This window comes from Perca fluviatilis, chromosome 2 (genome assembly GCF_010015445.1).
Source record: "Perca fluviatilis chromosome 2, GENO_Pfluv_1.0, whole genome shotgun sequence".
NCBI lineage: Eukaryota > Metazoa > Chordata > Actinopteri > Perciformes > Percidae > Perca > Perca fluviatilis.
The window spans coordinates 40056416-40084378 of NC_053113.1; the positions used below are offsets into that span (position 1 = coordinate 40056416).

Consider the following 27963-nt stretch of genomic DNA (forward strand, 5'->3'; position numbering starts at 1 on the left):
AGGCATGTTGAAAAGAGTGTATAAGTGCATAAAACAGCACTGAGGCCATAATCTGTTTCGTGAAAACTGAAAATGAAAAACAGTTTGTCATTAAAGAGTTAGTAAATAACAGAATGTGAGTATATAAGAGAGGTTTCTATATAAAGGATGAAGTCTGTGTTATCTTTCCCATAACCTAAACAGAATGTATATGACCTTCATCATAATATTAATTCATCATGTCATTTACCATGACATTTTGTCTCCAAATACTCTTGTAGTTTCTATTTTATTTTATCCTTATTTTAGAGTATGTACCTGTACCGGTTATGAAAAGGGGTACTTGGAATGATACATTAAAGCCAAATATAATACCAGTGGTGGAAGAAGTATATTCAAATCCTTTACAGTGCAGTAGGTAAGCATTATAAAACTAACTTTCTGTCATATTTGCTGAAATTGACCCTATGTTCCAGTAGAACTCCAAAGCAGGTCATTAAAAAATTATCTGGCTCCTCTGGCACCAACTACAGCCTGTAGTGTGATTAGCAAAAATCCACAGCTCCCTGTGCACCAATCAGGGCCGGGGGGGGGAGGGTGTCTAACTGCATGTCAATCACTGCTCATGCACACGCATTCCTTCTCCCTTGTGGGGGGAGGGGCTTAGGAGACAGTTTTGGGCTTTAGCAGAAAGGGGGGAGGGACTGAGAAGTTGTCGATGTTCAGAGGTTTTGGCTAAGTCCTGGATCTTTCCAATCCTACCTACAGCACATTTAAGTAAAAATACTCTAAGTCCTGCATTGAAAATGTTATTTAAGTAAAATTATGTAAGTATCATCAGAAAAATGTATTTAAAGTATTAAAAGTAAAAGTATTCAATGCAGAGAAATCCTCACATTTGAAAATCATCTAATCATTTCAGCTGGACTTGTAGGCCGTTATATTGTTGGCTAGTTTCATTTATAATAAAACATCAGATTTTATAAACCACATGTGTTTTGTGTGCAAAAGTCCTAATTTGTAAAGTAACTGGTAACTAAAGCTGTGAGATGACAATATTTCTCTCTGAAATGTAGCGGAGTAGAAGTAGAAAGTGGCGGGGCGGCCTCTAGCTCACCCAGTAAGAGCGTTCGCCCCATGTTGGCTGAGTCCTGCAGCGGCGCAGCGTTTGAATATGACCTGCTGCCCTTTGCTGCGTGTCATCCCCCATCTCTCTCCCCCTTTCGTATCTATCCACTTTCTAATAAAGGGAAAAGCCCCCCAAAAATTATAAAAAAAAAAAAAAAAAAAAAGATGTAGAAAGTGGCATGAAAAGAAAAAGACTCCAGTAAAGAACAAGTATCTCAAATGTGTACTTAAGTACAGTACTGGAGTAAATGTATGGTACATACATTCCACCCCTCTGTAATACACCTCTTTGTGTGTTTTATAGCATCTGTATGTATTTTGCCTGCTAATTTCTCAAAAGAATGGCTTTCCAATAGGTCTGAATATGCATTATTGAAGTGGCTATAGGTAACTTTCAGTTTGTATTGACAGAATTGTCCAGACTTTGGACAAAAGTGGTAGTGTTTTTACCAGACTTGCCGTCGTAAAGGTCTAGGAGTTAGGCTACTAGACCTTTTTCACGGCAGACATGTTGACATGTCATAGTAGGAAAAGCACAGGTGTATTCAAACCCATTAATGATGGCTGCATTCCACTTAGGAGAGGCCCTGGTATTGTGCATGCTGACATGCTCATCTTACTGGGACACTTGATGGAACTGAGCCATCGTTAAGGTTATCAGTCTCAGCTGTGCTTCTCCTACTATGACAAGTCAAAATGTCTGCTGTGAAAAAGTTCTGTTGCGATGAATGTTTTAATTAGACATAAAATCATTCATATACAATAAGAGAATACGTTACAGATGCATCGCTGCATTTCAAGTGGTGCATACGGTAACTTAGCCTACTGTGAATATCTAAATCGGGTTTCACTGTCACTGTGTTACGAGCCAAAGCGATTAAAAAAACCTATTATAATTTCATTCACATAAATAAAGACATTTGCACCATAAATTGATGCAGAAAAGGCACACATTGTTGCAGAACAATTCACCAGAATGCAATAAATGAAATGACTGACGTTCAAAATTTCAATTTGTGGAGCTCTCAAATCCCCCAATGTTGAGCTCAAAGTTACGCCCTTGCTAAGATGTATTAACTAACAGCTTATCAGTTATGTAGTAGCATAGACTGTTAATAATAATAATATACAGTCTATGTGTAGTAGCGATGCAGCTTTAGCTATAGAGCTGTAAAGAACGGAGCAACAAGTTCCCTTTGAAGTAAGCGAAACGCAAACAATGCGGAACTGAAGTTCAGCAGAACACGTTTCCGACCGGATGACACTTTCGTTGGACAGCTTTCTGTTTACAACAGCACAACGTGGGTCGGTCTAACTGTGAGAGACGTTTTATGGCAGCGCAGTAAAACTAATATCTGTTTTTATGCTTTAGAAATGGGTAAAAAGCGCCACAGCGAGGACTCGGCGGAGTCAAACACTCCGGTAAAAAAAGAAGTTCCGGAGTTCAATGGGACTGTATTTAAAGCCATGCTAAAGGAACCCACCACAGCCATGAAGGGTGAGTGTATATGCAACGTTCCAGTTTGTTACACACAGCATCTCGTACAAGTGATACTAAGTCATATTAATGATTTCCCCATCCAATCACCTGTCCGTCCATCCCCTTTGTGCGGTCAGTTGGAGCACCATCTTACCTGCTAGTGTCTGCAGGGCTCTCCTCTGTTATGCTTCGGCTAGGCTAACGCTGACTTTATATCGCCTGCAGGGCTGGAGACATTCATATCAACCGCCAAGAAGCTGCCATGCTCTGACCTGTATGATGTGGTTGAAGGTTATATTAAAATCTCCATGGAGTGTGCGGAAATATTCAAATTGCTAGAGAGAGAAAAGCATGTAGAGAGTGAGGTAAGTACTTATCTCAGAGGATGGGACTAGAGCTGGGCGATATGGAGAGAATCAAATATCACGATATTCTCGACCAAATACCTAGATGTCGATATTGCGACGATATTGTATGGTTGACTATTGGTGCTTTAACAAAATGTTATTTACACAGTGAGATTTTTGAAAAATAATCTCCAGAAAGGATTTAATGACTAAAGGTAAAGTAATAGAACAGCTACAACAGTCTGGTAAGTTCAGAAAATGACATCACTTTACTGTAATGAAGCTTTTAAAACCAGGAAAAGACAACACTTACCATATTATGATATTACGATATCCAAAATCTAAGACGATATCTAGTCTCGTATCGCGATATCGATATAACAACGATATATTGCCCAGCCCTAGAGGGGACTAAATGGTTAGGTAGGTTCCCTGTTTTTTGGACATGTAAAGCGCTAATCAAATGCTGCCTCTGTCCAGTTGGTGCCGATTTTTGAGAGCTTGGAGATGATTCTTCTAAGGACAGCCAGTGACCTGTCCCACTTCAACATGGTTGGCAATGCCATTGTGAAAAAGACTGTTTCCAGCTACATGCCACTTCTGCAGGGATCTTTCACTTCAGAAAATCACAGGTTGGTATGTAATGACCTCACAGGGGTTTTTCCTGCATAGAGGAATTTTTAGCGCACCCCAAAGAGGTTTTAGCCAGAACCAAAAGGAAAATGATCAGTGCCAATATGATAAGAACTAAGAAAAAAAAATAGAATTCAAATCCTTAATAGCAGTTTACCAAACAGTTGAACAAGCAGTACATTAACTTGAATAGATTCAAGATTCCAAATCCTTTATTAATCCCACAAATGAGGAAATTCACACTGTTGCAGCAGCAAGGGATAAAAGGAAAGTAGAGGGCACACGTTAACACACAATAATAAAAATAATTAAAGAGTAAATATTAAATAGTAAAATTAAATAGTAAAATGTATTTACAGTAATTGCACAGTCACATCGCTAATCTCAGTTTTACCGGTCAGAGTCAGGCTGTTGGACTCTCCCGATGATTTTCCCACTAGTATTTAAATATTCATATTGTTTTGGTAACACTTTACTTGAAGGTATCTACATAAGAGTGACATGACACTGTCATGAACCCTAACTCTAACCCTAACTTGTCATGACAAAAACCGAATGACACTTAGTAAAAGAAGCGTCATGTCATGAACGTTTATGACTTGTTTATAATGTTTATGACACGTTCATGACAGTGTCATGTCACTCTTATGTAGATACCTTCAAGTAAAGTGTAACCGTTATTTTAGTAGTTTTGTTAATTGGGGTTTCATTTACTCAAGCATAATAGACAGTGATTTTTGTCAAATTGTCCGAAATAACAGGCATATGTATAGATTTCTGTCAAATAAGGTAACACAGACTCATTGCCTTTACTCTATGCAAACCGATCACGCTTGTTGTCTTGCGTAGTCACCCCCTCAGAACCAACATTTCAAATGTCAGTCCTAAGCACAGTTTAAAATGTGCACTCTGCCCATGGCCCTCATGTTGTGTGTTCTGTTGTGCACAGGTTTGTCCGTCAGTGCCTCAGTCTCCTGTCCGCCTTGGTGTCTCAGGGTCCAGACGCTGCCAGAGAGATCCTTAGTCACATTCACGTCAATAAAGCTCTTTCTGGACTGGCAAAGAGAAAGGATAAGAGGGTGTGTGCCCTGCCAGTTTTCAGCATGTTTGTTGGGTTCTGCAGATATGTATGCTTACGTTCTCCTCTGTGAATTCTCCAGGGGAGACCTGACGTCCGCATGGCTTTTATCCAGTTTGTGCTGTCCTTTTTGGTGTCTGGAGATAATGCTACAGTTGGACAGATATTAGAAATCAAAGGTAATAACAATTAGACATGCATTCACATTTACACAACACACATTTACTCTTATATCAGGTTGTTTTGATGTCATGTACATATTGGTGTGTCAGAGCTCCTGCCAGAGATCCTGAGTACAGGTCTGAAGGAGGACAGGATGTCCATAGTCAACCTGATTTTGTCCACGCTGAAGACTAGAGTAAGTGTTCCGCAGTTTGCACTTTCCATTTAAAAATCAATCAATTTATGGATTTGATAATTCTATTTGTTTGATTTTGTCTCGCTGCAGGTTGTACTTAACAAGGCCATAAGTAAAACACAGAAAGTGCGTTTTTTCACACCTGCTGTACTGGCCACCATAGCATCTCTGTACAAGTGGAATGGGATTGTGGATGCAACCACCAATGATGACCGAGTGAGTTATTTGCTTTTATACTTTTTAAGCAAAGGCTCTGTTATCCCAATGTGCTTTTTAACCCGTGGGGTTGTCTCTTTTCTTTAAGATGTTAGAGGACTCTGAGCACGCTGGGATATCTGTCATCCGGGAACTTGTTCACGGTTTCCTTCTTGATCTGTGTTGCTCTCGTAAGCATGGTATCAGCTTCCACGATGCCAGCTTTGGCACAGCTGGCAGGTAAGTAATCCGTGTGTCAAGTCTACCTTCTACTCCTCTGGAAACTCCTCATGCTGATCATAGGACTTTATTTTTTCCCCCCAGAGCTGGCAACATTGTCTTGCTTCAGTTCCTGGTGGGGCAGAAGCAGGCCACAGAGGATGACTTGGTGACCGATCTGGTGGTGAATGTGCTGAAGGCTAGCCCTGACGTGCTGGCCCGATTCTTTCAGGAGACTCAGTATTCATACACCCCCCGCCTTAAAAGTGCTTGGCAGGACAATGTCAAGTTACTTAAAAAGGTAATTCCTGCTAGTAGATTTGATTTTCATGAGGCTCCTTTAGGGCTGCTCCCTCTTAGTGGATTAGTCGACTAATCGGTCGTTTTGGTCTTAGTCTTAGGACTTAGATTTCTTTAGTCGATTAGTCATGTTTTATGCTTTTTTCATGCTGAATGACTTATTTCCAAGAAACGTACGAGCACATCTCTGGTAAACACAAGAATTAAAGTGGTGCTTTTGCATGACTCTTTGCAGAGAAACTCAGATTTACAGATCTGTCGATACAATTGTATCTAGTCGATACAATTGAATGAGTGTTAGTCGACTAAGAATTTCTTCAATCGAGCACCGCCCTAGGCTCCTTCAGTGTTGGCTCATATGTAGCTTGTCTATTCATTTTTTATTTTTTTTGCTTTCGTATGTCAGATCTACGAAGCCCAGCCAGAGATTTCCACAGTCTTTCAAACCCGTGAGGCCATCCCTCTCCCTCGCCTGCTGTCCATGATCATGGTGATATCTCTTCCTCCTGTCTGTAACAAGACCTTCTTCACTCAGGGCCTCAGTGTAAGTGAATGAGCCTCACACAATGGATTAATCAGCGCTGTAGCTGCGGTACCACTGAACACAATGTACAACACAATCGACGCTACTTTGTCATGTGTTGTCAGAATATCTCTACTTGTAGCTATTTTCCTCATCATAACATCTATATATTTATAAATATCATTACTACTGTTTTTCAGTGCATAAATTGAAGGAACTGACTGATGACATTACACTGAAATTGCATTTTAATATGATTTTCGCATGAGAAATAACAAATTGGTTGATTGTATCTGACAGCTTGCCAACACAGCAGTGCAGCTCACAACTCTGTCCCTGATGAATTTCATCTTGAAAAGAGCCAATAGGAATATGGAGTACCTTTTGGATGAGTCCGAGTGGCTCAGCTCAGACGTATACACTGTTGGCATGATGGGGGATTTGGTGCAGCAGTACAGGGAGACACTCAGCAAGGTAAGCTCAGGGAAGTGCTGCCTTAAAGGTGCTCTAAGCGGTGTTGGGTGGTGTCACTTCTTGTTGACGTTCGAAGTATTGTCAAACAAAACGGAGGCTAGCTCGCCCCTCCCTCCACCTCATCCCGTCCCCCCAACCCCCCACCCCCAAATCCTTCTTGTCGGTTATTGGCTGGAACAATGTTTGGTGGTGCAGGTTGGTGCAGTTTGTTTTTGTTGGCGTTTGTGCAGCCTGGGCTGTCCACGGAGACCGTGTTTTTTTCCAGTGTGTTCAGGGGACAGGCAGCTAGCGGATAGCGAGGAGATGTTTGCTGTATGTGACAAAAAAGGTTGTAGCCTAAAAAACGCATGACGTCGCTTAGAGCACCTTTAATACCCACAAAGAAGTAATGATGCACCGTTAAACATCTCAGGTCTCCACTTTTGGTGCTCCGTTTCAGATTTTGCCCGATATAACGAGCATAGTTTCAAAGTGGCAGTCACTCAGCAAGAAGGAAAAGACGGATGGTGAAGAAAAAAAGGCCAAAACTGAAGGGAGTGCGGAACAGACGGATAATAAAAACGAAGGGCCTGGTAATAACATTTACATTACACGTAGTATATTGTTTATTCTAACCAGTCCCATAAAGTAAAGGGGACGGCCAGCTAAGACATTTGACTGACTACGTTTTGTTTGTGTTCAGCAGTTGCTGAGACAGCCGAGGTAATCCTGCTGAAGACTCTGATTCTTCAGGTCATATGTCTTTACCAGAAAACGGTGCCACATCTGGTTAGCCAGTGCAAATTTGACTTCAGCAAGCTCCTAAAAGGTGATGCCTTTTTTTTTTTTTTTAAATCATTGAGTTCATATACAAGTTATACATTTCAAGTTGTGATGCTGGTGGTTCTTCACCAAATCCTCAACGTAGTTTTATTTATTTAATTTTTTTTTACCTCTCCAGGGATTGTGTCAGAGAAAGGCATGAGGGAAGAAGTTCCCCCAGTTTTGCAGTATCAGATACTGCAGTTGGCCTTAGATCTCCCTGCAAGCAAGTTCTCCTGGTTCCGCATACAGGTGACGAAGTTACACTGTTGGTTTTATTTCACTGTTCACCCTGTCATTGTCACTGATGTTGCTTAGAAGGTGTCGCTTTATAATCAACGTTGTTTTGTGTTGCACGTGGCGGTTTTCTTCCCAGGATGTTGCAAATACAGAATCGTCATCTGGAGAGAAGTCCGTCCTTTACCTCCTTCTCAAGATGTTTGTCAGCAGCAGCAGCAGCCACCTGAAGACCTCCACACGGATGCTGGTTCTAAAAGTATGGACCGTTTCTTTTTCAGCTGAGAGCACGGCATCGTTTCTAGAGCGTATGTTAGCAGTTCTTCAGCTACATCAGGGAACAGTTCACTCCTCACAGTTAAGAAAAGTAGTTGGTGGGGCGCCTGGGTAGCTCGCCTGGTTGAGCGTGTGCCCCATGTACAAAGACTTAGTCCTTAAAGCAGCGAGTTCAGTTCCGACCTGCTTCCCTTTCCTGTCTTAAGCTGTCCTGTCAATAAAGGCCTAAAAATGCCCATCAAATTATTTAAAAGAAAGAAAAGTAGCTGGTCCATATTACTTGAAAGAGCCTCAAGCGTAATGCTGCTGTGGCAAAAGTGCATGTTATGAAGTAAGAGCATAGGCAAATTTCTCTTTCGTTAAAGGTCCAATGTGTGGGAATTTCTCCCATCTAGCGTTCGGCATCTCTTTCGATCCCCTTTTCCTTCATCAGCTCTTTCCATCTTTGGAAGGCAGCTCCAATGTTCACCCTTTTTTTATGATGACACCGGTCTCTTGCTCTTTTCAATATCCTTTTTCTTTTTCTGGGCGAAGAAGAATGGATTTTGAATAAGTGTGGTCCTCCACGTTTCCTTCTTCAAACTTGCCGGGGCGCTACGATACCCATTAGCAGCATTAGCAGCACCTGTGAGTTTATCATGTGACAGAGAAAACGCCAAAGGCGGAGCAGTATGTCCTGTATGTCCCTTACCGGCTAACAATTTCAAGATGGCGCATGAATATGGAGCGTCTACCCCAGTTCAAACGCAAATGTAAAATTTCAAGCCAAAAGGAATACTTGGAATTGATGGTGGTGGTAAATATTCATGAAAAAGTTTTTGAACGGGCAACACAGATTTTGATAATGATAACGATTTTGTATTCAGGTGCTAAAGGACAGTGGGGTGTTTGAGTACACCTGGACCGAGCTTGAGCTCTGGCTCGACCAGCTGGCCAGAGTAGAACCACACCAACAAGACACTGTCATCCAGTTCTTGGAGAGGGTGAGCCCATATACCTAACCTCTGTGTTTCAACGTCAACATGTCTGTCTGTTACTCTTATACTGTTGGTTAGACAAAATGTATTAATAAATGTATTATTTATTTAAATTTATTATCATGATTAACATGCTTGTGTTGTTTAGATTTTTCTTCTGTTCTTAATATTTGCTGCCTCTGTTGTTTGATGCTCATTTGATCGTCTGCACTTGTTTTAATTGATTTTATTGTTTTAATGTGAGTTTTGTTTGGTGGTCTCTCCACATTGTTGTAAAGCCCTTGTTGTAAACTCTCTGTATAAAAGGTGCTATATAAATAACGTTTATTATTATTAAAGGTCCTATGGCATGAAAAATTCACTTTATGAGGTTTTTTAACATTAATATGAGTTCCCCCAGCCTGCCTATGGTCCCCAATTGGCTTGAAATGGTGATAGGTGTAAACCGAGCCCTGGATATCCTGCTCTGTCTTTGAGAAAATGAAAGCTCAGATGGGCCGATCTGGAATCTTCCCCTTATGAGGTCATAAGGAGCAAGGTTACCTCGCCTTTCTCTGCTTTGCCCCCCCCCCCTCTCTCCTCCTCAATAGCTACAGACACAGAAATGGCACATCCTAAGGAAAGCTCATTGTGGGACTGGCTCTAGTGGCTGTAATTCTGCACCAAGGCTGAATTTGGGAAAGAGACTTCAGATACAGTATTAGGGGACCACTAAGGTCTATATGAAAGAGACTTCAGATACAGTATTAGGGGACCACTAAGGTCTATATAAAAGAGACTTCAGATACAGTATTAGGGGACCACTAAGGTCTATATAAAAGAGACTTCAGATACAGTATTAGGGGACCACTTAAGTCTATAGAAAAACATCCAAAGAGCACCATGTCATGGGACCTTTAAAATAGGACGATGTGAATCCTGATATAGTAGTTATAATTAGAGATGCACCAATTACAGCTTTCTAGGCCGATTCCGATTTTCTTTGAGTTAGGCCAGCCGATTTCCGATTTCATTTTTTCTAACCACTTTACAGCACATACAAATATTTATTTTCTATCTTTTCTTTAATAGAACATTTTGCACAGAACATAGACATTTTTTGAACAGATAATGGATCACTATAAAATAGAACTATATGAATTACTCCTGGTGTGGGAAATTCACACACATCTAAAGAACAATGTTAGACCCATTTCCTTCTTTTCACATCCAATATCCAACTAAAAAAATGTGATTTGGGTTTTTGGTGTCGTCCCTCCACGCCCTACTTTTTCCTTGCAGGTGTTGGATATTGCAAACGCGTTATCTTCTGCACACACGCTGAAGAATATCCAAACAGCTGACATGTTGCAGGTTAATTCACGAGGTTGCCTACATGTGCGAGAAAAGCACCGACACGCGCTTCACACCGCGAGCGGGTACGCGCGACACACGCCGGAAAAAGTTGAGAGAAAGGAAAAGGAGACTGTGCGGTCGCGTGTGTGCGTCCTTGAGAACTGTAACTCGTATAACTTCTGTTGTCAGTTAATTGTAATGTTGACCGGCATGAAATCGGCATATGTCAGACTGACCTGCCGGTCGCCGGTCATGGCCGAGCACGTGAAAAACTATAATCTATAATTGGTAATAAACTCCTGGTCTCTTACTCTAGGTGTTGGTGAAACTGGTGTGCAATTCCTACACATACACAGATAAGGTTGCCAGCCTGGTCCAGGAGGCAGCTTATCTGCAAGCTAACCTGAGTAGCCAAGAGGGCGACGCCGCCAGTATCCCAGTCTCACACATAGATGGTGAGCATTTAAAGGTGGAATCAAAGTTAATTTCTTCCAGGCATAAGCATGTCTGTGACTGTTTTTTTTTTTTCTGACAATGTCTTCTAGATGTCTTAGACATGCTGGATGTCATTATGGAGGGTAATGAAGGCGAGATGGAGGAGCTCGGGCCATCTCTGAGTGAAGACCTGATTATCCAGACCTTCCCCTTCAGCGTGGTGGTACCTGCTGCTCTGGAGGCCCGGAACAAACTGCCAGCAGACAAGGGTAAAGCCCTTCTGCCTCCACTGAGACAACAGTAGAATGTTTAAGAGACTGGAACCATACACAGACTGCGAAATTGTTATAGAGTTGATGCACACCTAAAAACTTTTTTTTGTTTTGTCTTTATGATTAAGTTTTCTTTTTTAAAGAAAACATACAGCTCACTGTGGCCGGGTTGGAACAGTGGGCAGAGCAGGCGCACATATGTTTAGAGGTTTATGCCTCGATGCAGAGGTCCAGGGTTCGAGTCCGATCTGTGACGATTTCCTGCATGTCTCCCCTCACCTAGCTGTCCTGTCCATTAAAGGCGGCAAAGCTCAAAATAATCTTCAAAGAAAACCTACAGCTCACAACATATGAATGATTATGAATGAATCTTGCAAATTGTTTATTTGACATTTTCATGACATTTTTTTAAAACCTAAAAACATTTCTATTGCAGTTTGACACTTTTGTAATTTGCTGTATCAAAAGTGCAACTTTACCCTGGACCACAGCTTGTCCTTTTTGCTTCAAGAGGGGATTTCTCCTCCCTGATAAGTATTTTTAAACGAATTGTATAGACGGTTGTAATGCTGATAACCATGTGTCTTCTCTTTTCTCAGGGGTGGTATTTGAGTACCTGTCTGCGGTGCTTTCAGATGTGCTGCACTGTCAGAGAGAGCCGCTCCCCCTCTGTCTGGCTCTGCTGCAGTACGATAAGGAGCTGGTGTCCGCAGGACTCTCTGCTTCTCCTCATCCCTCCATCATACACCTCCATCAGTATTACTCCAAATGGCTACCACAGCAGTGTCGGGAGGAACTGGTCAGTTTTTGATGGAACCCCGAGATTTGTTTAACTGAAAGATTGTTTTGATGTAGAAAATAACGGTTTTCTTTTTTTCCTCAGTTCAAGTCCTCTGAATGCCACTCAGATGGATCGTCAACCCCCAATTCATTCACTGCACTGATGAAAGGTGTGTATAGCCGAGGGCCGAACACTTTGCTTGAGGACACCTTCAGGAAGAGTGTGGAAGGAAGTCTAGCTTCCATGTTGCTGGCTGATTTTCCAGTAGCGATCAAGCAGATCTTACTCTACATTAGATCCACAGTGGAAAACCTTGGCACGGTAAGAGCACAAAACAAGCGATTTCAGTAAATTACCAAGTAAAAGAATGTGGTTACACTTTACTTGAAGGTATCTACATAAGAGTGACATGACACTGTCATGAACGTGTCATAAACATTATAAACAAGTCATAAACGTTTATGACGTAACGCTTCTTTTAGTAAGTGTCATGACAAGTTATGGTTAGGGTTAGGGTTCATGTGTCATGTATCATGACAGTGTCATGTCACTCTTATGTAGATACTTTCAAGTAAAGTGTTACCAAAAATGTTCACACAACATGTCCTATCCTTCTGCGCAGTTCTCCAAAGACATAGGGACTGCCCCTCTGAAGACCTTAATGGGCATACTACTGGATTTGGTGACCAAGCTACAAGGCTTTCAGGAGACTACAAACTCTAAGCCAGCAGCAGAGAACTCCCAAGAAGGATCAGACCTCTTCCTGGAAACCAACCAGTCGCCCCCAGCAGAAGCTAATAAAGAGCAGGTTGGGGAAAAATGCAGCTTTTACACTGACTTTTATTCGACTGGAAATTATTTAATTTTTTAAAACTATGGCCAATGTCACCAAGTTTAATTTGACTGCTTTTAGAATTAGTGATTCTAATATGTCACCCTCTGTGTTTAGATCCTTGTTTCCGCCCTTGGCTCCATCTTCAAGCATCCGTGTTTGGAGCAGTGGTTTCTGGCTCTGGAACTGGCCGCTTTGCCTCCTCACACTCTGAACCCTGTCAGGCTAAAGCACCTGTGTGCCCAGCTAAATGATGACATTCTGGCCTTGCTGAAGACTAGCGCCCCCACTCTCTGTGACCTCGGTCACCTGGAGCTTGTTTGTAGCTACATGGGGGCTATAGAGAAAGCTGTGCTCAAGGAACTGACGGAGCAGGGCTCCCAGGCAGCCAAGAAACAGTCCAGACCCTTCCAGGCCCTCCTGTCTCTGCACGGCCACATGGACCCCTGCAGTCTCCGCGAGGTGGTTTCCAAGTTGCTGCTGCTCCCCCAGGAGAGCCTGATCTCCCCCAGCAGTGAGGGCACACAAGCCCAGCTCAGTGTCTATGGTCGTGCAGCGCTGCAGATCCTCACAGAATCTAACGCTAAGCCTTCCCAGGACCACGGCATCTTCCTATCTCAGGCACACCTCCGCGGCCTGAGCACCCTGCTGCTGTCCTGCTCCAGCCCGGCGCTGGAGGCCTTCCTGCTGCAGACTCTGTCTACTGAGTCAGGCAGTGCCAAACTCATCCACACAGACGTGCTGCTGCACTGTCTCCAGTGTCCTCTCCCAGACTCTCTGGCCATCAGCTCCCTGCTGCTGCGCAACTGCTCCACACACCGCCTCTGCTTTGAGACGTGGTGCCTAGAGCCAGCAAACATGGAGAAGCTCTCAGACCAGACAGAAACGTTCCTTCCACTAATAAACACCTACCTACAGGTGGCAACTAGAGAGGATCCCGCCAGGCCCAAACATGGTTTGTACTAAAAGAAGTTCTCTATTGTCTTAAAGCATACAGAACCAGGGTCACTCGGTTCAGTCTTAGTGAACACGGCCGACTTATTGAATTTACCTTATTTCACTGAATCCCAAAAGTTGATACATATCTTCTCATTCCGTGCGTCTATACTATTCGACGGCTCCAGCATTAGCTTAGCCCAGCACAGATCCTGCAGGTAACTGGTTCCAACTAGCCTACTGCTCCAATTAGATAGTGACAAATAACGCTAACATAGTCCTGTTTACATGTTGTAATATTGAGTCACAGCGTGTAAAAATAACGTAATGAGACACAGCCGTCTTTTATCCGGAAAACAAACCGGGAACTATATTCTCAGACAGGCTTGCTGCGAGCATATCACTCCGACCAAGTACTATATTCTTCCGCCTGAGAATATAGTTCCGGTTTGTTTACGGTTAGAAGATGGCTGTGTCTCATGTTACGTTGTTTTTGTACACGCGTGACTTCTACAAATCACAACATGTAAATAGGAACATGTTGGCGTTATTTTGTCACTTATTCGGAGCAGTAGGATTACTGGAACCATTCACCTGCCTGTTCTGTGATGGGCTGCTGCCGCTGGAGCCGTCAGACAGCTTTACAGCACGCACGGAGATGAGAAGGGTATGTATCGACTTGTCTAACTCCGGGGGTTACGGTGAATAAGCTAAATTTCCAATAAGTTGGCGTGTTCCTTTAAGTTCCTCTTGTATATTAATTTACATATGCTCAACTGCTGTGTTTTATAGTGCAAAAAGAGGTTGTAAAGGCCTTGAAGCAAGCACTGCTCGCCAAATTGTCCCAATGTGTTCTGGGAAACCTGACCGAGGCCCAACATGCTGAAACACTAGCCAGTCTGATCAAGCTCTCTGCAAACATCAAGGACACCAGGGACTTGATCAGCAATCTGCCCCATGCTCTTCAAAAAGTGGACAGCTTTGAAAGGTATTGTTTTAACTCTTACTGTAAGCAAATTATCAGTGTCACGAGGTATTAGCTAAAAGTCGTTTTCTTTTTCAGGTGGCAACTAGTAGATGTTATCACTGAGAAACTGGCTGATTGCCCAGACGAACAAGAAACCTGGAGGAAGTCTGTCACTGCTGCAGCCTTCAAGTGTCTCACAGCCGCCTACAGTCACTCTAAACATCAGACTACTTCCCTGTCGGAGCAGGAGCACGGCATCCTGGAAAGGCTGCAAGGACTCCTAGTGGGTTTATTGTCCTTCACATACTGTACATTTTATATTTTTATTAAATGCATTTCCTAATCTATCGTCTTCACACAGAAATCAGCTGAAGACATTCCTGCATCTGAATGGAACACTTTTATCAAGACTGGACTGAAGTAAGATATTTGTCTAAATCAGGGCTGTCAAAATGAACGCGATAGTAAAGATTCAACGCAAATCCCTTTTTAATGCCACTAATTGGTTTGGCGTGCGATTAACGACGCCCGTTCTGTGATTTAAACCTTGGGCCGCTCCGTATTTTGGGAAATCAGGAGGCGATGCAGCAGTAGCATTGTGGATGGCTAGCAGCAACAAACTTCCTTGAGCAGAACTAGATAAAGAAAAAGGGTCTTTTGAATGGCAAGTTGAGTTTCAAAGCCCTTCCAGATGGTTCTCTGGACAAGACTAAAGCTATTTGCATGAACTGTCAATGTGAACTGAGTTACCACCAGAGTACGTCAAGTCTTAAAATACCCACTGAGATTTAAAAACTTTAAAAATATCCAGTTTAAAGTACTTGTAGAACAGATAAGAAATGTGCGATTAATCACGAATTAAAGCAACACCAAAGCATCCGCTACCCGATCTGGCAAACTTGCGTAGTGCGGTTATAGCTGATAGAGGGCCGCAAAGAGAATGCAGAAGTGCCGTTTACCCTGTTACGAGTTGATGAACCACTGAAACGATTTTGGAAACATTATTTTAAGGGAACCAAAGAATCTTTGGTGTTGCTTTAACTATGTTCAATCATGCGATTAATCGCGATTAAATATTTGAATCGATTGACAGCCCTAGTCTCAATCCATTCTGCTAGATGTGTGTTCAAAAGTGTCTCGTCAGATTATTTCTCTTGAATCAGTTACCTAAAAGATATACTTCCACTGTAGATATCGCTACAGAGATCACCACTTTCTGAACACACTGAGCAAACTGTTGGAAGTGATGTACAGTAGCAGTGAGGTCCAGAAGGATCTGATTCCTTTATCCACCCTCCACATGATGACCAGCAACCATTCTCTGTTCCTGCCCACCATGTTGGACTCTGACGAAGAGCCTAGCAGCTGTCAGGCTAAAGGTATGAATGAAGCAGAATAGAATGGAGAAAAATATTAAAACCACAAACCTGAAACCTTATACATTTTATTATTGAACAAAAATCCCCTTATTTTGTTGTCATTTCAGAAGCATTAGTGTCCCTACTTCTCTGTTTGGTGAAGAAATGCCCAACAATCTGTAACAGCAGTCACTTTGTTGTACTCCTGGGAGCATATGGAGTCACACTGAGTACTTCAGGTAAAACAGGAAATCTGAGTATTTTTGTGTTTGTGTGTTTAGTTGTCCTTCTTTCCTCTAACACCTTGTTTTGGTTTGCAGATCAGAAACTGTTACTGCTCCTTCAGGAATATGAAAGAAACGACGTCAGTCTACGGAAATTTCAGTAAGTTACATATTTGTACGGTGTACATGCAACAAGTGCACTTGTTCTGTTCAAACGCTGAATATGTGTTTTTCAACTGCAGATCCTTCGTGTGGGGGCCAGCAGCTGTGGAGCACCACAAGACCAGGAAAAGCCTCGGAGCTTCCCTGTGGAAGCAAGCCAGCTCAGACGACCTGTTGGCGCTGCTGAAAACTGACCGGATGCTCCACACGATCGCACACTTTCCCCAGCAACGCAGAATCATCCTGCAGGTCGATACTTCATCATCCTCATATCTACTTTCCAATACAGCGTTTTTATTGAGAATGAGGAGACGTCTTCACAACACAGTGCCCCGCCCCCTTCCACCATTTTGGGAGGATACCCGCCAGCACGCGTTCATTGTTTGTGTTGGTAGCAGAGGAGGTTGTTGCAATTCCGCACTATTTTAGAATGCCTGGAAAACACTGCTGTGTAAAAAAAAAAGCGTGTAAACCGTAGGAACCATGTGTCAGTTTTTGTCGTTTCCCTACATGGAAAAAGCATGAAGGAGAGCATGTCTCCGATGTGACAAGGAGACGTCGGATTTCTTGGGTGGCTCCACAAGCCCCACACAATGGAAGTGATACCACTGAACGGTACAGTTCTGGTTGTCACATGCCACTATTTGACCTTTCTCTGGTCCAGCACAGAGACACCACACTGACTGGAAGTCATCCCCACAGAGACAGAGCTTTTAGTTAAAGAGTAAGATCCTTTTTGTCTAACATGAAACCGCCCCGAATTCACCATCAGCAAACCCACCAGACTCCATGTAAATAATCAGGACTTTTAGCGTGTATAGAGCCGGCATATCTCCAAATGTAAATGGGTGAATTAAGGGTTTATTTCAACCAAACCAGAGTGGTGATTGTTTGAACAGTGGAAAGATGAACCGAGACAGCTTTTTTGAAGTTTTATTTTTTTTTCTGTCCACTTTTAATGAAGTGTGTTTTCTGATGATAAAAGTCCTGATTATTTACATGGAGTCTGGTGGGTTTGGTGATGGAGATTTCGGGGCTGTTTCATGTTAAACTAAAAGGATCTTACTCTTTAACTAAAAGCTCTATCTCTGTAGGGATCCTTTCCATAATGTTGTCAGATACTTAAAATAATAATCTGAGCCTGTCAGCGGCAAAAACAGAACTTTTAGTGGACGGTAACTGATTAATACTGGGCCAGTTTCAGAGATTGTTGTTCCTATCAGTTTCACCTTGTAAGGGCCCTTTTCTTTTGCTGACTTCTTCTCCACTTCTTCTTAATTTTCTCGTTATTTCTCCGTTTAAACGCTGTGATGATAATTCCTCGAGCTGTCTTCCCTGCTCCGTCTCTGTGTCGCTTTGACACTGTTGCCCCTGGTAACTGATAGCGTAGGAGCCCAAAATGGTGGACGGGCTCAGACACCCTCCCAAATCGTCACGTGACCGCAAGCTACCGTGACGTATGTCCTCATTCTCAATAGGAAGTTACCCTTAAAGGGTCAGTTCACCCAAATCACAAAACAATATATTTTCTCAAATACCTCTAGTGAAGTGAAGCCATACAGAAAGAAAATTGTTTCATATGTAATTTTTCAATGCTTTGAGCATCGCAAATGAAGTTCTGTCCACCTCTATTGCAATAAAAACATCACAGAAGACACTCAGGGATTCTTTTAGTTAGTTGAAAGAGAGTATCCGTAGAAAACTGCTCTTTAAAATGTAGTTATCATTCTTTTTTTATGGTGGCTTTTGTGTTCAGTTCTATCTTCAATTTGTTCAATGTTGGAAATAATTTCCTATAATTTTTTTTAATTCAAACACACTTTATTTAATTTAAGCATTTTGATGTCTGTTTATACATCGCATTAATATCGTTATTGCAATATTCAACAATGTTGCGTCTTTTCCTCGTATCGTGCTGCCCTACGTCATGGTGATAGGGTGGCTGCAGGAATCTCAGAGATGGATATATAAAAACTTTAGCAGATAAAGAAAAAGGGATAAGTGAGAAAAACATATTATTTGAGTTGTTGTGACTTGGATGAACCTTTTAATATCTAAATATGTCTTTCTTATAGGGCGATAAGGAGCTGATGTACTGGAACAAGGCATTAGAGGACCTCGGGAATTTGTATGATCCTCGTTTTCTTTTGCCTCTGTTCAGCACCATACTGCAGCCAGGTCCGTATAGTTCATTGCTGTTGAAATTGCTCCTAATCGTTAAGGTTATCATTGCTTTATAACTGTTCTATTTTCTCCTTTTTCTATGTGACAGAGTGTGTGATTGACTGCCTCAGGTTTGTATCCAGCCATGCCCTTGGACTAACTGTAATGGCTCTGAGTAGCTACGACCCAAAAGTGAGAGCGGCAGCATACCACGTGCTGAGCTGCTTCTACCAACACCTGGAGGGTGCCCGGTTCAGAGAGAAGAGACAGGTAAAGTAGGATGAAGGTGGTGTGTGAGTATATGTGTGGAAATCACCTCCAGAAACACTGACGAGCCTGTTTTTTTATCAAACAGTTGCTGTACTTGATGGACACAGTGAAGAATGGAATTCGACAGCCGAATCAAAAACTTCCATTCCTCTTGACCACTTACATCGCCAAAGTGGCTCAGCAGATGCTCAAACCTGGTGTGTAACCCTGAACACTTGCATGAAGTTAGTCCCTGACCAGAGTGATTTGACCCATAGGGCCCTATCTTGCACTCAGCCCAATTGCCTTTGTGCACCGACGCATGTGTCTTTCCTATTTTGCACCCGACGCACAGCGGACTTTTCCCTCCACAGACGCACGTCGGTAAATTAGGGAATGTATTAGCGCTCCCCGGGGCGGTTCAGCAAAAAGAGGAGGCGTGTTGAGGCGCAAAAGTTCCCTGGTGCTATTTTGCAGTTTCAGAAAACAATTCCGCCACAGACCAGGAAAAACCTGGTCTAAAGTCAGTGGCGCTAGTCTAAAGTCAGTGGCGTGTTATTCAGATGCTATTTTAGGGGTGCATGCTTGGCCATAATGTAGCTTGTGCACAACGTGCATACACTTTGCTTCTCTCATCTACACGGACGCAGCAGTTCCCATTTTTGCAAACCATACATAATTACAATAAAATATTACTGCAGCAGAGAGCAGAAGCCAACAGGCAAGTGTTATTTACATACACTTCTGGTGTACTTACAAACTTTACAATCCATCGTTTTATGAGTACATAACCTATTTGTACTAGTGTAGAAGTTTGGTATCATTTCGGGCATTATTAGTGGGGTAACTTATGAGATACAAACATGGATCCATTAGCCCCTGCGCTAAGCTATTCAGCTGATAACGCTAACTCTCCCAATGTTTGATCCAGGTGAAAAAAGCTTCTGGGGGGTTATTTGGCTCGAGGTCATAGTGCAAAGGACCCTAGGGTGAAATTACTCCGAACCATCACATGAAGCTTCATTTGGACATCACTACCATAGTGGTATTTGTTTAGGACGTGTTTAAGACTTTTACTGAACTGACAAGGAACTCTGCATTATTACAAAATAGAGTTTTTTATCTTTTTGAATGCTTTGATTTGTTGCATTTCTATAAACAGTATATACTTTACTATTGCCTGCTGTATAACTTCTTTTTCCCTCAGGATCATTGACCCTTTTCCTTGTTTTTCCTGATTTCCCAGAGGACCACATGTATATGGTGTTAAACAGGTTTCTGCTGTCCCATCAGAGTTTGGACTTCCGGAGAGTCCCTGAATTCTTCAGGCTATTCTATGGCTTTGACTTGGAGGTAAAGTATTATGCTGCTGAAAACATTGTTTTTGTCGTCTTATACTGCAAGTCATTAAACACGACTAGTGAATTCTACCCTGAAACAAGACTAGGTGGGAATTAAATGGCTGGACGGTGGATGGTCAGTGGGCTAAATTGTGGCCTCATTGTTACAGGGATAGATTCACTGAAGTAGGATGTCATATGAAATGGTTAAGTGCTCATGTTATGCTATATGTTATATCAGAATAGGTTTATGTGGTTTAATTATCAAAAAACACCATATCTTTGTTGTACTGCACATTGCTGCAGCTCCTCTTTTCACCCTGTGTGTTGAGCTCTCTGTTTTAGCAACAGAGTGAGGCATCTCACTTCTGTTCCATCTTTGTTGGGAGTCGCACATGCGCAGTAAGTACTGCTAGCTCAGGGGTGTCAAACTCAATATCACTCAGGGCCACACTGGAAAATGAAAATCACATCTAGGGCCAGGCATTTAATGTTTATTGACATGTTTTTATTTAATTTAAAAAAAGTAAAATATATTTTGACTGTATGATTGCATGTCCCATATATTTTCACTTACATTTGTTCAACATAAAGTCTTCAAAAAGTCAGCAGAAATCAAGCAAAACAATCATTCTGATTACATTTTTAAAAGTAGGCTACCACACAGCTGACTCACAGCAACCTGTTTCACAGCCGCAGTATGAAAACTCTCTGCTTCTGGGGGAATTCCAGAGTCGCGTAAATACAGTTTTCCACCTTTTTGGTTTGGTACACAAGTAGGCAGGCCAACCTTTATTGTGAACCTAAATTGATAAGCGGGCCGGATCAAAACGGGCGAGGGGCCGGATTTGGCCTGCGGGCCTTGCGTTTGACACGTGTGCTAGCCAGCCAGAAGCAGAGTATGAGGGCGTGCCCTGACAGTACCTAGATAAGGACTACTAGCCAGTCAGAAGCAGAGTATGAGGGCGTGCCCTGACAGTACCTAGATAAGGACTACTAGCCAGTCAGAAGCAGAGTATGAGGGCGTGCCCTGACAGTACCTAGATAAGGACTACTAGCCAGTCAGAAGCAGAGTATGAGGGCGTGCCCTGACAGTACCTAGATAAGGACTACTAGCCAGTCAGAAGCAGAGTATGAGGGCGTGCCCTGACAGTACCTAGATAAGGACTACTAGCCAGTCAGAAGCAGAGTATGAGGGCGTGCCACGCTAGCAGCTAGGCGAGCATTATAACATGTGTTACAAAGTGACCATGTTTGTCTCTGAAGTAAAGGCTGGACTACAATAGAGCTGTTTGGAGCAGTTTGGGAACAGTGTTTTCTGTTGGAGATGGTAAGTCCCTTTGAGGGGGACTTTGGGCTTTTTCACTTTGTAAACCTATAACATGCACAGAAAAATATATAACACAATAGAGAAAAGCCAAAAAGCATAATAGGAGCACTTAAACAATGTGTCGTACTGGATCACTCATCTAAAGTGTTAATGTGCTATTTCAGTTTTCAACACAGAGTGGACAGGCAATGGTTGGACTTACTTTGTTAAACAGACCAGACCTGGGTTGCATTGCATGACAATTATAAACATGCCCACAGGCTCAAATGTTGGTTTTACAGAAAACATAGCTAGAAAATGTTCCTGTTTCAGGGAAGACTTTGTTTACCTCACTTGGGTCTATATTTATTTATAGTCAAACTGAAACCTACATTGTACATTTACTACGACATGACAACTTTACTGTTCATTTTCCTCAGCTCTGATCGCCAACAGCTGTCCACTGTCACTCTCTCTCGCTCGACCACACACTCGCTACGCTCACACTACGCACGGAGCTATTCAAACTATACAGATATAGGATTGTGCAGCAACAACAAACTCATATTTATTGAGGGAGCGGATCCGATGATTGATCCCGAGGCAAAGACAACACTGTTAAAGAGCAACGGCCAATGGTGTAACATCGCCACTCACTCAAACCAGTGGTGTATTAATCAGTCAGTGACAGACTTTTTATAGGGTTGGCCTTGCCTTGGTGCGGTCGAGCCAAAAATAAATGATTTGTCCAAATAAACTCTTCTTGTGTCAACAGCATTTAACCTTCATCTGTTTGTTTTGCTCAGCTCATACCTTTTTTAGACTGATAGCATCTGTTTCTATAAAGGAGGATGTTGGGCTCCGGCTCGAAGGACCACGTTATGGATAATTATTATTTATCAAGGAGTGGACAGAATCACTGAAATTGTCTCAAAGTTCGTTTACTTGCAAGTAGAGTCAATGTTGTCTCCCACAAGGTCAGGAAGTGGCTCCCAGGATTTATCTCGTGACAATGTTAGCAGTATTTTGTCTTTCTATCATGCAAACAGTTTAATGTTAACAGAAACAAGAAGAGTTTTTCTAACAGGGTGTCAGCGCTGAGAGTATGACTGACTGTTTGTTTTTTTCCCCCTGCAGCATAAAATGGAACGTGAGTGGATCTTGAGTGTGCTGGAGGAAGGGATAAGTGATGGACACTGCTATGAGCTGTGTGAACAACAAGGCATCTTTCACACCCTTTTAGGCTTCGGCAGCAGCCCCCTGTGTGATGAACACGCCCAGGTACACACTGGGAATCCCAATGATGCAACACGTTATAGTAAAGTCAAGATGCTCTGAGATCCACTTCATAAGGATAAAAAAAAAAAAAGAGATATGTCTGATGTGCATTTCTTTCACATGTATTATTCCACTAGGCACAGATTATCAGGGTGTTGTGCCAGGCTGCCCGTTTGACCAGAGCAGCTTATAACCTCACCAAGAGCTGTGGACTCCTAACCTGGATAACCCAGGTGGTTGAAAAAAGGTATGCTTGGGTGCCCGGATAGTTCAGTTGGTAGACCAGGCGCCCATATATAGAGGTTTACTCCTCGACGCAGCAGGCCCGGGTTTGACTCCAACCTGCGGCCCTTTGCTGCTTGTCATTCCCCCTCTCTCTCCCCTTTCATGTCTTCAGCTGTCCTGTATAAATAAAGGCCTAAAAATGGCCAAAAAATAATCTTTAAGAAAAAAGTCTTGAGAGTAAGGTCCAGTCTTAAGTCTTAAGCGCTTTATTTTGACATTATCATTTATATTACTACTATAATCTCTTCTGCCGGTTTTGTATTTTCTACATAAGTCGGTACTTCTTATCCTCTTTAGGAATCTAGACCAGCAGCTGCTGAGTGCCATCATAGATCTGCTCCATGTGCTGTGGTTTACTAACCTTGGGCAGAAGGAGAAGCAGGAGGATGGAGCCAAGACGTCCTCCTCTACAGCGGAGAAAGCTCAGAGCTCCGTCAAGTGTCTCCCAGTTCCCCTCATCGGTGAATTCCTGTGTGTGGCATTGACCATCAGCAGACGCCTCAGGTAAAGCCCCATTACTACCAAATACGTTCACAGTGGTACGCAATCGCAGTGAAAATGTTAATGTGATTCAACGTAAGTTTCAAGTCACTCTTCAGGCACTTAATAATAAATATAAATGACAAATGCCATGATGGATGTTCACTGTCTTTTGGTCAAGGATGTCAGTGTTTGTTTGATCTCCTCCTGTCAGGTTGCGTGTGAAGGCCGCTCAGCTGCGCCTGTTTCTGCAGACTCTTTGCTCGGTACTGACGCATCGTGGGACAGCTCTCGGTGTAAACAAACGGGCTGACCGGCTAACCCTCCACCCACATCCTCCCTCTTGTGCCGAAGCCCTCACCCTGCTTCTCTGTTGGGCCTCCCTGTCCCACAACACGGCACTTCTAACCCAAATCCAAGCCTTGTCTGAAAAGCACAAAGTAAAGGAATTGCTGGGTGAGTGGCATTAAGTGTGTCCTTCAGCAAATCCTATCTCGCCTGGAAAAGGTTTTTACAAATGTTGTCATGGTTAGCTTACTGTGGGTGGACAAAATACTCTAAACTCCTAATGGAAAGGGAGATAGATTGAATGCTGTCAGAAGATGTCTTGCAGGAAGCCTTTTGATGTGTGAGTTTTCAGAGCAACAGGAGACAGTGAAGCAAATGAACTCCCAAATTATAACATCTGCTTCATTACACAAAGAGCATCAGCAAAGAGAAATGTCCATCATAAGGCTGCTTACACACTGGCTGCATGGCGTGAGTGTGGTGTTTCTGTTGCGTGGCGGCTGCGTGGATGTCTTTACACATCAGAAACGTGTCTGACGTGGCGCTGCTGCTGCTAGCCTTGTTTTTCAATGTTTCCCATTGATAAAATCAAATACCATGTAAAACATAAATATATACTGATTTGATTACAGCAAAGACAACGTCGGCAGTATTGACGGCAAAATAGGCTACAGAATATTTCGTTCTGTATTGACAGGTGCAATATTAGAAAATTGATTAAAATTTTTTTTAATGACATTTATATATCTGCATTTATATCAAAACCTAGAGACTTTCAAACATCAACATGTCATTTATTAATATGTATTCATGTCTAAATGACATATAAACATCTTTTCGTATTCTATTTTGCCTGGAAACGCTTCCAACACGCTTGCGTGTCGCGTGAAAAATAGGCCTCGGTTCTATTTCTAGCAGGCACGTGTTTTCGGCGCGGCTCGAGCCGCTCCTGAGACGTGCGTGTCACGCCGGCAGTGTGTAAGCTCTAACCTGTTAACACGGGAGCCGAAATATAAACGGACACGCCACGCAGCCAGTGTGTAAAGTTGAAACTCGCCAGCATGAACATGACAGACATATGCAGAGTATAGGTGTTACATATACTACCAATTGTCATGAAAACCTATAATGTTGTATAACCTTGTAGCAGTGTTTGCAATTGAGGTTTAATCATTTCATAATTCATGTTTCAGAAGTCAAACAGGGCTTTTACATAGCCTTGATCATTACATTACTGCTAACTAAAGATTGTAGATACTGGAGAAAAAACTATTTAATATCATTATATATTTTTTTTCTTTAATTTGAGTGATTTGTAGGCAAACAAAACAGCATGTTTTGGTTAGCATTTAATTGTGTTTAAACTAGGGATGCACCGAATCCAGATTTTTGGGGTTCGGTCGAATACCGAATCCTCCTCCCATCCTCAGTCCATTAACACAGTAAACACATTAATGAAGTAAACAACTTCCACAGCCTCTAAAATAGTTACATGTAACAACTCAATGTTGAATTCACACGCTCTTTTCACATCGTAGGAAAGAACATCGCTATCACCAGATGAGTGACAGTTTTGTTTGGCACATTTTCTCTAACCAGTGTGTGATGAGGGCATGTTGAAATTAGAAAGCTAACGTTAGCTAACGAGCAGCAGCAGCTGGCCGTTCGGTCGCTCCGCTCCCACTGTAGGGAGACTTATTTGCAGAGAGAACGGCTGACAGCCCGGGAGAGGCACTGTCTGGTTAACACCAGTTTTTAGCAGTGACTGTCCTTCCTTTGCTGTACCTGAAGTTGCTGCATTTTGGCTGCTGTCTGTAGATTCCTTCCTGCACAACTCGTATTCTTTCAGATGTTTCATACCAAATGTTGTAACAGTGGCGATGTTGTGTATTGTTTAGGGTCCTCGCCACCACGAGACAAATTGGCGTTGCAAATTGAACATGTAGCTGGACTTGAATGGCCTTCTTTTGACGCAAAGTACTGCCAAACAACAACTTTTTCTGCTGACTTTCTCCCGGCCTACTGCATTGAACGTTCCCGTAATCAACGGCGGCGACGTTACGTCGACCAGCGTAGCGCGCGTAGTGCAACCGTACGGTTCGGTTCGGTTCAGTTGAAAAAAATTCTCAAAAAGCCCAATATTAGTCCGAATCCTGGATTCGGTGCATCCCTAGTTTAAATTCTGTTTAAACACCAGCTCTGGTAAATAAGTGCTCCAGGATGGATGCTCTTTTGCTGACCCTGTGCTCTCTTCTCTGGAGGGAAGTTAATAGACATGAGGCTTCAATCAATTTGTTACATCTGATGACATTATTTTTATAGTCTCTGGTGATGACATTACATTCTGGACTCGGTCATCGTTTTCTCTATTACAAACAGTGGAGAATTTAGATCTTTGTTCCGCTTCACGGTATCTAAATCATTCTTTGTATCTTTAATGGCATAAACATGGTTTTGTTCATCTTCCTCCTCAGGGATGGGGAAGGACAAGGCCAGAGGTAAAGGCTCCTTTTCCCAGGCCCGTCCACGAAAAGAGAACCTGGCAGAAGAGGCTGAGACTGCGAAAGAAGAAGAGAGTCTCCTGACAGAGTGTACATTTTACCTCCGCAGTATCTTTGTTCACTGGGAGCCTGTGCTTCCCCTCTCTGAACCCCAGCCAGCTCAGCCAAGAGACAAACTGGATCCCGGTCAGTTGGCCCGTGATGCTGCACACCTGCTCACCAAGTGGTCCCTGAGGTGCTTGGTGGAGGACTCGTATGATGAAAACAGAACAAAAGAGTTCTTGCACTGGGTCGAAAAGGCTGTGATGAAACACGGGGAAATCGTGAAAGCTGTGTTACTCGATCCCGGCATGAAAGCGGACATCCTTCGACTCTACCATCAGGCCTTTGAAGCTCAGTGTCACTCCAGCATTTCAGTCAGGGTGGAAGTCCTCCAGCTGTTTACCAACCTTATGATACGCTTTCTAGAGAGCCAAGGCCACCTTCCAGAGCTGCATCAGGCGGTCGTCTCTGCCTGCCTGCCAGAAGCCACCCATGATCCGTCTATACGTGGTAAGAGCCTACCACCTTATTCACAGACTCCATCTGTGACTGCTACTGTACATACCAAACAATACTATATCCATACTGTAACAATGCAAACAAACTGGGCCTCACTTAAAAACTCGCGTCTCCAATCCACACCACTAAAAGATCTCTGTTGTATTGAAACACTGGAGTTAGAGACTTTCAGAGCAGGGCTGCCCAAACTTTTAACAAATTGGGATATGTAGAATTGGTAAATGATATTAAGACATAAAATAATTTAAGGGTCCCATTTCTTAAAAAAATCTTTTGTGAAAAGTTGGGCTATACCCCAATTAACAAGTGAAATTTGTTGATGTGGAACTGGATCGTTTTCTTACATCGCAAGAAAAAACGTTTTTGCTGAACTACTAAACTTATTGAATGAAAGTGTGTCCCATGACCGCTCTCACTGTGTGTGTTTTGATACAGATGCAGATTTTTTTTTTTTTGCTTTTATTAAAATAACATAAAAGAAATACATTTACTTTGTCCAATTCAGCAGTGGGCTATGAAAATTGTTAAAGTTTTGCAACATTTATTATAGTTGCAATCAAATAGCAAGTAATAGGGAGGTGGTGCTCGTACAAAACAATGCTATCAGTTGCTTTGCTTAAACACATTCAATCAGTTCAATGATAAAAAACATGAGTAGACACATTTTTATTTTAAGCCAGATAATGACTTCCTGTGGGAGTATCCTTCAGGAAGATGACTCAGTTGTAATTCATTGTATGAATTAGTATTTGAATGAAGCCTTTTTGTATCCTCCTCTCCAGAAGCAGGGCTGTTCCTGTTGTCGTCGTACATCCATGAGTTGTGGAGTGGCGCCACATCAGCAGACCTGTTCCTGTCTCACGTCAGTCTGGTGACCAGGGCCAAGTGTAAGAGACCGAAAGCATCCAAAGCACCACTGACTCAAACGGCCATCAGAGCCATCTGTAATACCATCATGAAAAGTTGAATGTGACATCTGAACACTGCGTTCTTTGAAACAGACCTTAGTACAACAAAGCTTGTATTCTTTCATTTTGCTGCTTTGTTTCATTCTTGTAAAAAAAGAGTGACGATATTTTGTAAAACCCTCTGTAATAAAATTTTATTTACAAATCTGTTACAAATTTGTGAATGTTCTTTTAACATTGTTCCTGCATCACCTCATTTAAAAAGTGTGTAGTTGTATGTGAAAATGTGTGGTA

At 42.5% G+C, this 27963-nt stretch overlaps 1 protein-coding gene across 2 annotated transcripts; it reads left to right on the forward strand.

Moving 5' to 3' along the window:
• The first annotated feature begins 2363 nt into the window (after window positions 1–2363).
• urb1 (URB1 ribosome biogenesis homolog) lies at window positions 2364–27881 on the forward strand. 2 transcript variants are annotated; one of them, XM_039783723.1, is made up of 39 exons: window positions 2364–2605; window positions 2813–2952; window positions 3415–3566; window positions 4517–4646; window positions 4728–4824; window positions 4918–5003; window positions 5094–5219; window positions 5308–5438; window positions 5523–5718; window positions 6124–6261; window positions 6541–6714; window positions 7154–7286; window positions 7397–7522; window positions 7655–7767; window positions 7892–8011; window positions 8895–9011; window positions 10657–10795; window positions 10886–11044; window positions 11647–11846; window positions 11931–12149; window positions 12451–12636; window positions 12778–13615; window positions 14389–14584; window positions 14660–14846; window positions 14925–14983; window positions 15755–15942; window positions 16050–16160; window positions 16242–16305; window positions 16388–16556; window positions 18383–18485; window positions 18580–18740; window positions 18826–18937; window positions 19966–20072; window positions 22506–22649; window positions 22784–22893; window positions 23229–23435; window positions 23626–23867; window positions 26174–26752; window positions 27544–27881. In XM_039783723.1, the coding sequence occupies exons 1-39, from the start codon at window positions 2482–2484 to the stop codon at window positions 27726–27728; spliced, it is 6768 nt and encodes a 2255-aa protein (XP_039639657.1). In that variant the 5' UTR covers window positions 2364–2481; the 3' UTR covers window positions 27729–27881. The 2 variants fall into 2 exon arrangements, with proteins under 2 accessions (XP_039639657.1, XP_039639666.1); XM_039783732.1 differs by having other exon boundaries at window positions 7400–7522.
• The last annotated feature ends 82 nt before the right edge of the window (window positions 27882–27963 follow it).

Excerpts from the sequence above, each read along its gene's own strand:
- urb1 (XM_039783723.1), top strand. The coding sequence starts at position 2,482 with ATGGGTAAAAAGCGCCACAGCGAGGACTCGGCGGAGTCAAACACTCCG. Across the intron at positions 4,647-4,727 it reads CAAAGAGAAAGGATAAGAGG|GGGAGACCTGACGTCCGCAT; the intron begins GTGTGTGCCCTG and ends TGAATTCTCCAG. Across the intron at positions 11,045-11,646 it reads CAAACTGCCAGCAGACAAGG|GGGTGGTATTTGAGTACCTG; the intron begins GTAAAGCCCTTC and ends CTCTTTTCTCAG.